General features: G+C 37.6%; 1 protein-coding gene across 1 annotated transcript; it reads right to left on the bottom strand.

Annotated features, from left to right (window-relative positions):
* Positions 1-5,314: 5,314 nt before the first annotated feature.
* On the bottom strand, positions 5,315-15,754 carry LOC113322249 (uncharacterized protein C4F10.09c-like). Its single transcript, XM_026570306.1, has 16 exons — positions 14,928-15,754; positions 14,245-14,320; positions 14,005-14,124; positions 13,715-13,790; positions 13,230-13,298; positions 12,931-13,011; positions 12,567-12,638; positions 11,206-11,298; positions 10,610-10,765; positions 10,324-10,407; positions 9,591-9,734; positions 8,740-8,829; positions 8,061-8,143; positions 7,575-7,946; positions 6,999-7,221; positions 5,315-6,207 (listed from the first exon to the last, which is right to left on the bottom strand). The coding sequence occupies exons 1-16, from the start codon at positions 15,709-15,711 to the stop codon at positions 5,521-5,523; spliced, it is 3,210 nt and encodes a 1,069-aa protein (XP_026426091.1). The 5' UTR covers positions 15,712-15,754; the 3' UTR covers positions 5,315-5,520.
* Positions 15,755-15,980: the final 226 nt, after the last annotated feature.

The following is a 15,980-nucleotide window of genomic DNA, read 5'->3' on the forward strand; positions in this document are numbered from 1 at the left end:
ACTAACCCCCAAGTAAGTCCATCCATAATACTTTGGAAATATCACATCTGTTTCATTCAATTGCAGCCTTCTTTATATTATATGGTTTGATCTTGTCTCAAGCATTGTTAAATTTTCTGAATTGTATTCAGTATTGTAAAGTGTCATTAATATTTAGTGTCTGTTTGTTTCCTGGACTCTCTGGTTTACCAAGTACAGTAAATCAATTTGTACTTGTTAAATCTTTCAAACCTTTTAGTTTGTTCATTTTGTTACCTAGCTTGAGTCTTTTTTCCTTTTATTTGTAAAATAATCTGCAACATCTAGTTGTTCACAAATTACTCGGCTAGTACTACTTCGATTCAGATTACAACAACTACATGGATTGAATTGCAACTCAACATTGAGCCTACTTCACGAGCCTACTTCACGAATTAGTATCTCGAATACCCAACGGAGTCTCATCTGCAACAATATATTTGCCTATATGGCCCATTAGATTTGTCTGCTCACCGGACTAATTTTTCAGCAAGTCAAGAATTCACGTCCTAGTTGTGATCTCTAAGATAATAAGCATCTCCAAATAATTCTTCCACCAATTCTTATACCCGTATCTAATTCTCAAGTTCTGCTTCTAAGTCATAAGATTCATCATCTAAGCCAAATAATTTTTGCTTCCTGGTTGCGAACTAACCTCACTGGTGATGCAAAGACCTCTAAAACCTTGTTCACTCCCATTTATCCTCTTACGGAAAAGCCCTTTTAAACTAGGTTACTTCATCTGCAAAATGACTATTCTAGCTTGGAATTGTCAAGGCATAAACCTCCCATATTCAATTCAACATTTAAAAGGGTTAGTCTCTCTTCACAAACCTAGCATCTTGTTTCTCTCTGAAATATTAGCTAATGACCAACACATGAGAAGATTATCACAAACCCTTCAGTTCAATAATTACTTCATTGTCCCAAAAATTGGAATGCGAGGTGGACTATGTCTTATGTGGGAAGATAACCTAAATATTCAAATCCTATTTCACTCTCAAAATTACATTCATATAAAAGTTACGCTACCACACCCAAAACAACCGTGGCTCTGCACGGGTATCTATGGACCACCACATCCGGATACAAGGAAAAATCTATGGAAGGAGTTCCCAACAATCTTTAGCAACATCAATCATTCCATTCCTTGGTCGTTTTTAGGAGACTTCAACGAAGTTTTAGATCAATCGAAAAAAAAAGGAGGAAGACAAGTAACATATGCTCAATCTCAACCTCTACTCACTCTCATGGATCAAATGGGTTTTATAGATCTGGGATTCCGAGGAGACCCTTACACCTGGAAAAACAACCAAATGGGGCAAGATAATATTCTAGAAAGATTAGATAGAGCTTTAGCAACCCAAATTTGGCGAACGACGAATCCACATGCAGCAGTCACTCATCTTCCAAGAATAGCATCTGATCACGCACCAATACTGCTACAAAAGAAAGCAATGGATTGGAAAGGCACAAAAAACTACAAATTTGAACACTTATGGCTCTCCCATTCCCAACTCAAGCAAATAGTCGAATCGGTCTGGGAGCAACAACAAGATAGTTAGCCTACCCTCGACCTCCAACTAAAACTCATAACAACTGGACAAACCCTCTTAGAATGGAACAAAAAAACCTTTGGCCACCTACCAACTATGATCAAGAAATCAACAACCAAGATAAAACACGCACAACATCAATGTGCAACCCAATTAGGAAACGACCTGGAATTCTGGCTACAACAAGAGAAACAACTAAGAACAGACCATGTAGAACTCTTACAATGTCATGTGACATACTGGCAACAAAGATCTAGAATTCAATGGTTACAATCGGGGGATCTCAACACAACCTTTTTCCATACTAAAGTTACCATCCACAGAGCCTGAAACAATATACAACAATTACAAGATCCACAAAACAACTAGATTAACAAGAAGGAAGACGTTGTTCAACTCATTCTAGATCACTACACTCAACAGTATACGGCGCCACCTACAGTGATTAATGAAGAGATTTTTACAAATATCAGACCAAGATTAACTCCAAGACAATCAGACCTACTCACACAGGAAGTAACTACAATGGAAATCAAAGAAGCCCTCTTCTCCATAAATTCAGAAAGCGCTCCATGTCCAGACGGCTACACAAGTAAGTTTTTTAAAGTTTTCTGGGAAACAACTCACAAACAATTGATAGCAATAGTTCGAAGTTTTTTTAATAACCTAAATATTCATACTCTCATGAATCTCACAAACATAACACTAATACCTAAAATCGACCATCCATCAAAACCATCTCATTTCAGACCCATAGAACGTTGTAATGTCACTTATAAAATCGTTTCAAAAATTCTAGTCAACCAAATTAGACCCCTTCTCCCATTTTTAATAATCCCTTACCAAAGTGCTTTTGTTCCACAAAGATCAATACACGATAACATAGCAATTGCTGGAGAACTCTTCCACCATATCAAAACCTTTAACCGCACCAAATATCCAAAAATAGCTCTCAAACTAGATATCCAGAAAGCCTGTGATAGCTTAGATTGGGGATTCATCAAAACCTCCTTTACAAAACTTGGATTCCCATCAGCCTTTATAGACTACATTATGCTATGTGTCACAACAGTTACATATCCAATCAAAATCAATGTTACATCACCCCAACTAGAGGTATCAGACAAGGAGACCCATTATCTTCCTATATTTTCATTATATGTGCTGAAATCCTATCTACAAATTTAGGAAACCTGCAAAACCAAAAGTTAGTTCGGGGACTTAACATATCGAAAAAAAGGACCACCTATTATTCATTTAATGTATGCAGATGATCTTCTAATCACATATAAAGCTTCCGATCAGAGTAACCATCACCTTAAAACCTTACTACACTCTTATAGCACATCTGCGGGACAGATAATTAATACTTCCAAATCAGTAATCATCCATCACCCAAAACTAGACCCGATCAAGGTAAACGAAATTCAACAATTCTTTAATATGCCGGCTACCTCAAAACCTCCAATTTATTTAGGAGTCCAATTCAAACAAGGAAGGGCATCCAATGAAACCTTCGCTCCCCTACTACAAAGACTAGCCCGGAAAGCCAAATGATGGATGAAAAAATGCTTAACTCCAGCCGGAAGACTCACTCTCATCAAAACCTCCCTAATTCCCACCACAAATCACATTATGCAAACACAAAATCTACTCACCAATATTCATAAACAAATAGATCGTATCACCAGGAATTTTTTCTGGGGACATGACTCAACCATTAAAAAGCTTCACCCTATAGGATGGGATAAAGTAACAAAACCAATATCCGAAGGAGGATTGGGGATAAGGAATAGCAGTGATTACAATAAGGCACTTCTCATGAAGAGAATGTGGAATTTACATGAACAACCTAACTCTATTTGCGGAAGCCTCTTCAGTGCAAAATATCTCAATCAACAACCAATTCTTCAAGGCATTAACTCCATACCCTCCTCATCTAGTCCTCAATGGAGATAACTGGCAGCAATTGTCCCTACCATACAACACTTTATTTTCCATCGTATTGGAAATAGATTATCAACTCCCATAGAAGCCAATTGGATTCCACACTCAACAAACCTAAACCCATCACAATGCTACCCAATCTGAATGGTAGCAGATATCATCGACCCAATCTCCAACTCCTGGAATCATGAAAAATTAAACTCCCTTCCCAGTTCCATAACCCAAACAATCATGAATATCCACCTTCCCCAAAATAGCCCTCGGGACAAAATTATCTGGCCACACTCTAAATCTGGAAACTACACTACCTCAACGGGATACAAATGTCTAACCCAAAATCAACCAACTCACACTCCTCTACCACCCACCAAATTCTTATGGACTTTACCATGTCCACCAAAAATTCGAATTTTCTTGTGGAAAGCCATCAATGAAGGATTACCAACCTTCTCTCTCTTGCATCACATCCATTTGACCAATTCAGACATTTGTCCCAGATGGAACACTGACTCAGAACTAGCAAGTCACCTATTAATTCACTGTCCAACGGCAACTACCTCCTGGAATACATTACTCACTCAATTATCCATTACATCAAACTCCAACCCCCTCCACCCAACCTTCACCATTACGCCACAGACAACCATCTCACAAATCCTGCAACAACCGGCGTCAACTTCTATAATCTCCTCTTTTTGTTTTCTATTCTAGACCTTATGGCTAGCTAGGAATAACCTAATATACCAACAAAAGAAAACAACTTATGAAGAAATCCTAGCATGGGCACAAAAACTGCAACAATAATTCTATGGAGCTTTACACTCTTCACCACCAATCATATGCAGAGATTCTGACGAAAAACTGCAACAAACTTTAATCGCTCTAGCTCAAACTTTAAACTGCAAAAACTGCAACAAAAACTGCACATCAGTTGGATTAAAATTAACACAGATGGAGCAGCCAGAGGTCACCCAGGATTTGCAGGAGCAGAATTCATATGCAGAGATTCTGACGCACGAACTTTAATCGCTCTAGCTCAACCACTAGGAATCACGACTGCCTTAACCACATAAACATGGGCTCTGCTATTGGCATCAAGAACAGCAGAGGAAAGACAATGGCCAAGAGTTCTCTTTGAAACCGATTCAGAAAACCTTCTGCGATTCATCACCTCCTCTGCCTCACCACCTTGGCACATATCGGGAATGATAGAGGAAATAAAAATCAGATTTCGACAAATCCCACGGGCTGCTATTCAACACAACTATAGGGAAGGAAATCAAGTCGCGGATGGGCTAGCCAATCATGCAGCAGATGGAAGTCAAAACGGAGAATTTATCAACTAAAATATGGGACCAGGCAATCCCATCTTTTATTAGTCAAATTCTATTTTATGACTCCGTGGGTACCATATAGCCAAGACAAATTGTAATCTAACTTCTCTTAACAATATCATGCTTCAAAAAAAAAATGGAAAATCAATAGAAAAACTAAATTTTGATGAAAAATTTGTTACTGAGTTGACTCAGTTTTTTCGCCCGATCCCAGAGCCCCATAAAGATTTTGTTCCAGGAATTTGGAGGGATTATGATTATGAAAAATGCTTATAAGATTTCCGATTCTGCCTTATTAATCTATCGTTTGAGCTTCTCCTCTTTTTCAAAAAAGAAAAAAATAATTATAGTAACTTTTTGTCAAGTGGTACAAGTGACAATTTTTACTGGCATATTGCTGAAAGGTTTGCCTAGAGTTTATTTACACACTTTTAGGTTTAAAGAAGTGGACATCATTACTGGAAGAGTTAAAAAGCAAGACCGTGTCAGCGCTATAAAATAAACTCATTGACATACTGTAGATCATACTCATTCACTGCTTAAAAGTAAATCAAATGACAAACTATTAGGCCTAAATCCTCTAGGAACCATACGATAGAAGAGCACAAAATTCAAGCTATTACATGATATAATCTTACAAAAATTTCCTTTGACGGAGGAGAAGTTCAATCCGACTGTTTTCTCTTCTTTCGCAAACTGGATTTCTTTTTCGCTTTCGTGCTGGAATCTTTGGAGGGATCATTTTCGTCTTTCAACAGATGATCATAATCTTCTATACTAGCAAATGGAGATGCCCCAGCCTTTCTGCCACCCTTTCTGTTTCTCTTTCTTTTGTTATGAACCATGTCACCCTCTTCTTCATTTATGTCATCATCTGAATCACCAATGTTCACAGGAAGATCAGCGTCGTCATCATCTTCGTCAGCCACATCTGATAAGATATCCATCTCAGCATCATCATCGCCGCTTCCTCCAATTAGATCTTCATCATCTTCCTCGGCAACTTGGTCCAGATCGTCATAATCATAATCACCTGCAGCTTCATCCAACGGAAGATCCCCTGAATTCAACAAGTTATCAATCTCCTCATTGTCACTCTCATCACCACCAATCTCGTCCTCACCTCCATCATCATCACCACCAATGTCATCCTCACTTCCATCACCCCTATCAAATCCAAGTAACTCTTCTGTTGCTTCATCCTCAGCAACCTTCTTCTTCTTCTTTTTGGGTTTCTTAGAGGCATTCATTTTATTTGTATAAAACTTGTGGAAAACTAGATCCTCAGGTGCTACATCTTCTTCATCCAGTGACAGAATTTCAGCCCCAATCAAAAGGTTGTTTGTGCCCAGCTGCAAATACAAGAGGATCCCAGTCAAAATTCAATGTTATATATTAGTTTTAAACGAACGGGTGAGTATGAGTTCTTCAAATTCAAGAATACGAATAGCCGGATGGGTAATTCTACACAATCAAGATTATTGAAACACTGGAAAAATGTGCTACATTTCCTCAATAAGCGTATAACAGATCGTGAATCTCCCGCCTGATATAGTGATATCTAATTAAGGAACTCAGAACCCCAAACCAAATGAATCAGGCCTAACATCTAACTGGGACAAAAAGCAGGAGAGAATTGGACTTTGAGTCTCGGATGTAACACTATAACAATCTTATAAGATTGGTTCCCGAGACTCGTTTTTTATGAATAGGAAGAAGGTGACAAAAGACAAAGAAGGACTTTCAATGGTCATAACAAAAGTGATGCAGGGGCATGCCCTACATTACTGTTTACTTCTAAGAAATCCATCAAAAAGGGGGTGGGTTCAATGTTGAGACTGCACCAACTTATTTATTATGAATAATATAGATAACAACACTTGTTTAACAGCAATCTTAAGCTGGTAAGCAGTAGGCCCAAAAAAATTCAATAACTGCGGGAGTGAGTAGACTATTCGCAGCTTAAGAGTTTGCAGCTTTCAAAACAAAAGCTTCTCGAAAATAGAATCACTTAATAGATGGAATAGGGGGATTTTGCAGATATTTGAAAAGACTTGACTAAAATCACAAGCAAAATCTGCTGTTTCTAGAGAGACAAAGTATCTATTGTAACTGGAATTGGAAATAGATAAAATAAACCAACCTTCTTAGCAGGTTCGATTTGGGAACCACCATGCCACGTGCTTGACTTAGGTTTTTTCTCCATGAACTTGTCCAGAAATGCAGGAAGTGCCAAATCAGTTAAAGGATTACCATTGTAAACTATGTTGGTCCCTGATAGAAGGGTCCTGGCCATGGTTGCAACAGATGGGTGCGCATGAGAAGCAAGTACCATCAGCTCCCACCAGCTAGCTCGATCCGCATTGCTGAAGATTCACACAGAACAAGGTCAAATGTCAAGACAGATGTGATTCCTATTATATCGCCATCAAGCACTGCTACCCCTACACAGTAGTTTCAAATCTAAAAAGAATCAAAAAAGGGTTTACAGTGTTCAAAATTCCACAGGTTACTGAGATATACAGCACATTTTCCAGTGGCACAGTTGAAACCTAAACGATAGGAGCACATGTGGAGGGATAGGAAAAAGAAAAAAAAAAGACCCTGGGCGACAAAGGTAACAAACTGATGCAATACAAAACCCTTACTGAAGTTTAAGATTCTCTTACGAAGTATTTCTAGCAATGTGTTCCTATATAAAAAGTAAAAAAGTGAGTACCAGTAAGATGGTTCCCTGTGCCGCGGGTCATAGCCACCAGGCAGTGACAACTTAACATTAGGTGGCTGAGTCCCGCCTGAACTCCCATCTGTTTTTAGTTGCCCAATAGTGTTCGAACCTCTTTTGAGGATGTCATCTCCATCAGAATCATTATCTTCAGATCCTAAGTCCGAACCTGACAATTCAACTTCTTCGGAATCAGAAGAATCAGGGTCAATTTTGGCCCCATCATTGTTATCCGGGACCACCGTGACTGCGCTTTCTGGTTGCTTCAAAAGTGCAGGTTCGGATTTATTCTCAGTTCCTTCTACAATATCCTCAAAATGTTCAACATCATCATCATCAACTGACTCACTCTGAAGCACCATATTCCTACAGAATACAAGAAGATGTCTCACCCAACCAGAAGTTAATGTATTCAACCAATATAGAATTTCTAACTCAGTCACAAGTTGTGGCTGATTAGGAAAATAATCATTATCTTACCAAAGTGGTGGTCTGGCTTTAAGAACTTCAGATAGGAGAAACAGGCATCCACAGGCAAATTGAGGGGGCTGTTGAAGTGCCACCTGTTTCAGTAATAGACAGATCAATTCTTTGAAGAAAAAAACCTACTAAAAGATCTCATTTCTGCATAGAGCTCAAACCTCAGTGACTTGAGTTCAGTCAACTGTCTGATAATAGGCCTCAGTACATGCTCTATCATTTTATAATGTTTAGATATGGTACTGACAATAATTTTGTTTTGTTCACTTTAACAAACATGTACAATCCGAGCAATTTGTCAACCGTCTCAAGATACTCAATACCACTAGTTACTGGCAACAGTAGTTGCTTTCTCCATAAATGTGGTGCACACGTCAGATACTAAACACCACTAGCTAATACTTATAGATCCCCTTGTCCGATACCTTCCAATGTGGGGAACCAAGATAGGTTTGGTTGTATATATATATATATACTTTCCAAGACTCAAAATTACTTATTCAATGAAGAAAACCCAATAAAGTTACAACAAAAGGAACCAGAAGAAGAAAATAAGTGAAAGGGGAAAAACTCATCAAGGTATACAGAAATTATTCATGAGGAAGATGATGAAGCCACTACTGACACGCATAAGAATCAGAAACTATCTGGCCTTGAGAAAAATCAGGAAGTAACAAACCTGCAGGATACGTTTTGAAAAGGCAGACACCCTCTTCAGATTTACATCAGACTTCATAGCTCTGAGTAGGAGTCCAATAAACATTTCTCCCTGAAATTAAGAATACATAACATTCTTAACAATTCTAACATTAACCAGAAGAAATTAAAATCCGAACTGCATCCATCAAGTTCATCATTACCCTAATTCCAAATAAGTATAATGGGCCAACCCTGATGGCCACCTAAACGGCTAAACCACTATAAATAAACAGGAATCTATGCACCACATCCACGTAACTCATTAGAAGTTCATGGTACCTAATCTAATAAGCATGGCCCAGGATTCAAAACAGCCACTAATGAACCTTCAGCGCGAACTCTATCGTTCATTATATACATATATATACATACATGCAATCTTGTGAGCATCTCCCGATTCACAATCTAGAATACAGCCTTCAAGTCTAGTTGGGTGTTCTATCCGCTCTTCCAGTTCTTCTCTAAGAAAGAGCATCTATCAACTTCTAAGTAACCAGATCATTTGATCTTTGGAGTGTGGTGTACTTTCAAAGATGATGGTCACTGCCTGAAGAATCTTAACCAAACAAACACTACATCATTCTCTTGTATGCATCTACATAGATGGTGATCCCCGCGGACCAAAAGTCATCTGTCTATAGCTTTTTCCAGGAAGGATGATCATTGGACATGAAGATGCATGCACACTAGCCTATTTTATAGACCCCAGTGAGAACTATTTGATCCTCGTTAAACAGTTTTCACAACAGTAGTAGTAGTAGTAATAATAATAATAACAATAACAATAATAGAAGTAGTAGTAGTTAAGAAAACAAAAGATGATTCGCATGCCTTCGATGAATTCATTGCAGCCGGGAGCAGAAGTTTTGAATACAAAGCACGATAGAACCGATCACTAACAATCTGGTTTTTTGATGAAATCTTTTCCAGAAGCAATAAAGCTTGAACTCCTACATTGAAATTGATGGAGTGAACCTGCACAATGAAATTTCAACATTAACGGCAGGACAACAAGAGATACACAGTAATGGAGGGTGGTTATACAACACAAACGGCATCCTACATAAGGACATTAGTGGGGGCCAAGATCTGTTAATGACTAAGTGTTGTTCACTTGCATTCTCTCTCATATTCACCCCCACCACTAGAATACACATTTACCAATAATATCATCACAAATGAAAATTTCACATTGGTTATCCAAGACAACATGGTAATTACATTTGTATTCTGTGACATTGTTTATAAGAGATGAGGGAGAATATTTTGATTTGAGATGATGTGGGAAAGAAAATAAAAAACACTCGAAAACAGTTATTTTTACAAGACATATTCAACTATAACATTGTATGCGGGGAGGTATCACACGCCACTATCGCTTCCTTAATCAACGGCACGTCATAATATTAGGAGAATCAAACTCGTAGGCCATCACTAGTATGTTCAACAAAACTAAAATGTGTACCTAGTTAAACGCTCATAAATAGAAAATGTATGGTAAATCAAAGATAGAATCCACACGCTCTAATCAGACAAATATACGTATATAAAACATGAGGCTCACCAGTTTGAAAAGCATGGGTGTTTGAACCTCAACAACATTATCAGCCTCGTCGCTTGCAACAAATGGAAATGCTCTGTTGACTCCCTGAATGGATGATTAACAACAAAAATAAGCTCATGCCAACAAGTATATTTACCATCTAATTTTCACAAGTTTACTAAAACTTGCTGGAACTCATTGACTTGAGAAATAATGAGATAACAAAACAGTGTTTAAACATTTAAGATGTTTATGTTCTAAACCAGCAGATGATACCATACAATACCATTGGAAATTGATAATTTACCGTGAGAAGAGCTGAAAGAAGTCTTGAATCCATTTCAACATTTGGTCCAGACGGATTTTCCGCTTTATTATTTTTTAGGGAGCCCGTCTCTTTCTTATCCTCCTTTTTGTTGCCTTTATCCAATTTTTTCTCAGCACTGCTTTCCGAAATCAATAACTGCATCGTCACAACAAGAAAACACACATTAACACAGAATGATACTCCCTCCGTACCACATATATAGGCGGAGGGACCAAATCTCTTAGATTAAGAAAATTACCTTGAATTCATCAGTTTTCATGTATTTTCTTGTTTTACCCTTTTGTCTTATTACTAACACAAGTTTCCATGTACAATAATAAAGGGTATTTGTGAGAAAATTCATCTTGAAAATAGGACTCCGCCTATCTAGTGGTACACAAGAAATTCAAAATTCCGCCTATATAATAGGTATGGAGGGAGTAATAACTAATCATACTTAGCAGCAAACAATCTCACGAATTAGAGAAAATTAATCTACGGCTGTAAGCTCGACTACACGAAATAACCATAGAACATTGAGCTTGTGGTGCACAACTGCATACACAGAATCACTGGAGTTGAGATATACATAATACCTTAAACAGTGCAAAGTACACATCCACCAAACGCTTCGCCACTTTAGCCCCATCTCCTTTGTGAGTGAGACGTATTTGGCACAAAAAGTTCACCTGCATATGAAATAGTTTGATCATTCAGCAACAGGTTGAACGATTTATGTTATTCGGGATTTCGAGAAAACTACATAATACGGAATTAGTGACAACTTGCAACCAAAGTGATTGAGATCAATTCAGTACTCCAAACTGGGTGATGATGCTACTGGCATCATGATATGTGCAAACTCCAAGCAGTGTAACACAAGAAGCAAATGCATTTAGTTGTGTCAACAACGTTACTAGCCAATACTGTGTAATGCAAACCCAATAGCAAAAAAATAACACATGGCTCAAAGGATGAAGGTTCCCAAGGATACTGCAAATGTTAATTTCACTATTAAATTATGTGTAGCAACGACACGCGGAATTAAATCAATACGGAGCAACACTGCATGGTTATCTAAAAAAAAATCTTATACAAATTAAAAAATCAAATACTAATTGACCAGAATTTTCACTGTCATGACATGCTAGGACCTGTTTTAGTAAAGTTGAGATATTTTTTCAAGAAGCTTTACTTTTAGCAGAGTTCTAAGATATTTATACAACACCGAATTACAAACCCTTTCTCCCACAGATCTCCGTTTGTTTCTTTCTTATTCAAGTCTGAGTTTTGTGCTCCAAACTGAAGGAGCGGAATGAGTAGGGAACGCAAAGCTGGAGCAGATGAAGATACAGATCATAATACCATTTTGAGTTTCTCTATCTTAATATCTATGTTAAAGTACTTACATATATTCTGTATTTTGTGTCCTAGTTTTTACAGTTGACGCGCCAAAGTATACTCGACAGACGACACTGATACCCAGTCAGTCCTTTTGACAATTCCCTTTCTTTGTAAAAACTGTATGACTATTAATCTATTATCTCTTTTGCTTCATAAAAGCTTTAAGATATACAGGTCTACAGCAACGAGCTTCCATTAATCGTGAATCCTTGAACCACCAATTTGACCGAAGTAGTCGACCAATGTTTTGACCGTTTTAATATTGACCAAAACTGACTTCACGTTATAAAGCGAAGCACAACAGGCACGGTTCATACAACTTCAGGTCAGATCCAAGAAGCCGTTTTACTGATTACTTGGCAAGCTAAAAAAGAGTAGAGCACCATCCATGGTAAAAAGCTAGTTATGTTCCATTCAGCTAACTAAAACAAACCAGAGGATTCGATAGAAAATGCCAACCGCAAGGAAAGATGTCTAATTCATTCTGAACTCTGAAGCAGATGGTAACTGCAAAGAAACTTGAAGTAGACATGTTAGAAATGGAAGTACTTACAGCATGGTACTTCGATCGTGGTCCCAAATGAGGGCGAAAGAGAAAAGAATCAACCTCATCAATCACTACTGCCTGCAAAACAACAATTAGGGAACATACTTCTGAGTTCAGACACAACAATCTATGGAAAATATACCAAAGAGATTGTCAAATATAGGTATTTCCATAATTTGTGAAATATATGTGTAAATGAAGGATCACGTTACTGCGACTATTTTCAAGAGCAAAAAATGGTAATTAGAAATATGTGTAAATGCTTGGCAATTTGTTCCCGTCAAGATAGTGACAAAAAATCAATGTAGACAATATTTTATTAGGTTGACGAGGATTAAAAAAAAAATCGCTATTAACACCATGCAGTTACCGTCATGTTAGGATGCTCGGTCAGAAGGTTTGACAAGTGATAATCAGCATTTGATGCACCCTTATTTTCAGGATCTCCCAGCTGCAGAGAAGAAAAATCAGAATCCAACTTTACAATAACCGTTTTCAAAAATACATCCATCCTAGCCAGAAGTTCTAAGCTAACAAACACGGTAGTGATAGCTAGCATTTTAAGAAAGCAGGTAAATATTGCTGAACAAAGCCAAGTACATCTTATGCATTTCGGAATAATAAGCTCATAGACAACATGCTACAGAGATATCTGGTTCGCCGACTTACTTTGTTAACTAGTCCAGAGAGTAATCTCCGCTCTTGCTCTGATTTACTCCTCAGTAGTGCATAAATTGTCTGCAAGAAATCGTGTTATGGTTGTGGATCATTTATACTTCATTCGACTAGACAGTTTCAACATTAACACAAACTTTATAATAAACTAAGAAAAATCACAAAATGGAGGAGGTAATAAGTGATAATCTAGGAAACACCAAAGCAAAGAACTTAAAACTCAATATAACAAATAAAATAAAGTAGTTTAACAACCGTCCGAGTACATAACATGCTATCTCAAGATACCACTTTCCATAGTCTTACCCAAGCATATCACAATTAAGTCATTCAAAGATTTCCAAGAGCTTATTAGTTATTATGCTGCTGATTAGATAAGTTTTTTAGTTCAAAGCTAATTTTGGCAGAAAGCAATCAGATCAAAAATGAACAATATGAAAGCTGTTTGCTTCCAGAGAAAAATAATGAGCAGAGTTTACCTTCAACGCCTTTTCTTTAAGAACAGGTAACATGTCTCGTGATGCTTCCTCGAGTGCGAAGACAAACCGCTCATACCTGCAAAGCAAACATTAACATAAGTGAAAGAGATTAAAAATGGAAGGCAGTAGGTAGACAGTAAAAGGAGTACACTGACATTTGACACCCAACCCCACGTTAATGAGTCCTAGATTTTATCAAGAAATATGAGAAGTCCCTAAACCCTAAGACTCTAATCAGGGTTTAGGGCATTGAGCATGATGAATTCAGTACAACACACACTAAAACATACCTCTGCTTTAAACATTCTTCCCAATACCAGAAGAGCAGAAGAGAGTAACCATCTTTTGTTTCTGTAAGATGGTTCAATCGATGTTGAGGGAGGATTTTCAGTTTCCGATCGGGTAGTAGACTAAGAAGAAACAAAGAGAGCAGTCAAATAACATATTTATGAAGGACAGGAAACAAATAGCAAAACAGAAAAGGAATAGAACAAATTATTTCACTTTAAATATGAAAAATGAGCACTAACCTCGATAAAAACAGTTCCTTCAACGCTTCAAAACCAGTCAATGCATGGCGTTTTCCAACCTTTGATGTTACCATTGCTGCCAGGACAAAATTTAATCAACAACCCAACAGCTTCAGAGATGTATTATAAGTATAACACTGATCAATGTCTGGCAGTCTTAATAAATCAGCAGACAGGGAGGAACATGAAAAGTAGGAGAAAAAAATGATGCTAATCTGACCTTCCTATGTGCTGGTGTGTGCTGCATTGCCTGCTTAATTCTCTCCGGGAGATGGCAGTGCAATGGCGAACACACCTTACTCTACTCTTGAAACCCCAAAAGTGTACCCAGATTAAAATTAATTACAACATGAATCTATTGCAATTCAACCCTAATGATCCAAATTTGGTCTCTAAAATGGAAAATAGATATTAAAAAGAAAAACACTTAGATGTGATCCGAATTCAGTAGAGATACATCTGTTGCCACATGCACAGTACTGTAACCACGTATTCAAAATGCTGCTGAAAAAAGGCATTCAGTACCCTCTCATATTCCGAATGGACAGTCAGGTCCTAGAGACAGTTCCTAACTTATACACTTAAGTACACACATGATAATAATGATCTTCAGGGTATGAAGTCCAAAATGCTCAACTAAACAATATACAACCTTACTAACAGAATTTAAAAGCGAAACTCACCCAGAAGTGCATCAAGTGATCTGATATTCGCAATTGGATTTTCCCCCACCAAAACTGAAAACGCAGAGACCTTATCTACTGCAGTTCCCGATCGCTGTGTGGCCAAAAGCATCTTTATATCTCCACTATTTCCTTTGGAAGTCTCAAAATCCTCAGTAAATTGTGCTATCAACCTCTCTCCAACCTCCCTCTTCTTCGCAACCAAATTCTTCCATTCCACTTCATTTTTCTGTTCAATCTTCTTCGCTTCATTACCGATAATTTTAGCTTCCAGTTCTGCTGCATCCTCATACCAAACACGTAAAGATGTTGCCCTAATGCAAGGAAGCTTGGGAAGATTTTTCCACTTATTGTTAAGTGGTTTACTATTATCAATTGAAACAGGAGTAACTTTCTCTTTAACTATTCGATCATTCTTATTATTATTTTCATATTTCTTCTTCTCAAACTTTCCATTCTGAGGTTTCTTATTTTCCTCATTAAACCCTTTCTTAGGGTTTAGTTGTTTTTTCCCTTTCTCAAAATTTTCTCTCTGAGGTTTCTTAGTTTCTTCATTGGAAGATTTAGGGTTTTGTATCTTCTTCTTCTTGTTGCTATCTGGATTTTGAGGATTTTTTATGGTTCCAGTTTTGCGGAAATCAGAGTCGTCAAAACCTGAACTTGGGTTTGAAGCAGTAGCAGAGGAAGCGAGACCAATAGAAGAAGCAAAAGAAGCTACATCAGACTTGATAGCTTCCATATCTTGAGTCTCTTTTACTATCTTCTTTCCCTTTGAAATCGCCATTTTCACAGAAGAAGTGACGAAAGGTACCGAGAGAGAAAGAAGACGGGGGTAGTCAGTAGTGAGTGATTAATAGGTGCACAAACAAATTATTTTGGTTTCCAGATACCCAACTAGGACGAGTTAACTCAGAACCTCAACTCAACGAGTTACGAGTCCAGTGACGGGATAACTGACTAGTCTTTTCTTTCTTTCTTTTTATGCCAAAAAGTTGTTTATCGAAAACTGCTAAATTAAGATATAAAAAAGTTGGGCATGATGATTGCCATAAT

This window comes from Papaver somniferum, chromosome 11 (assembly GCF_003573695.1).
Source record: "Papaver somniferum cultivar HN1 chromosome 11, ASM357369v1, whole genome shotgun sequence".
NCBI lineage: Eukaryota > Viridiplantae > Streptophyta > Magnoliopsida > Ranunculales > Papaveraceae > Papaver > Papaver somniferum.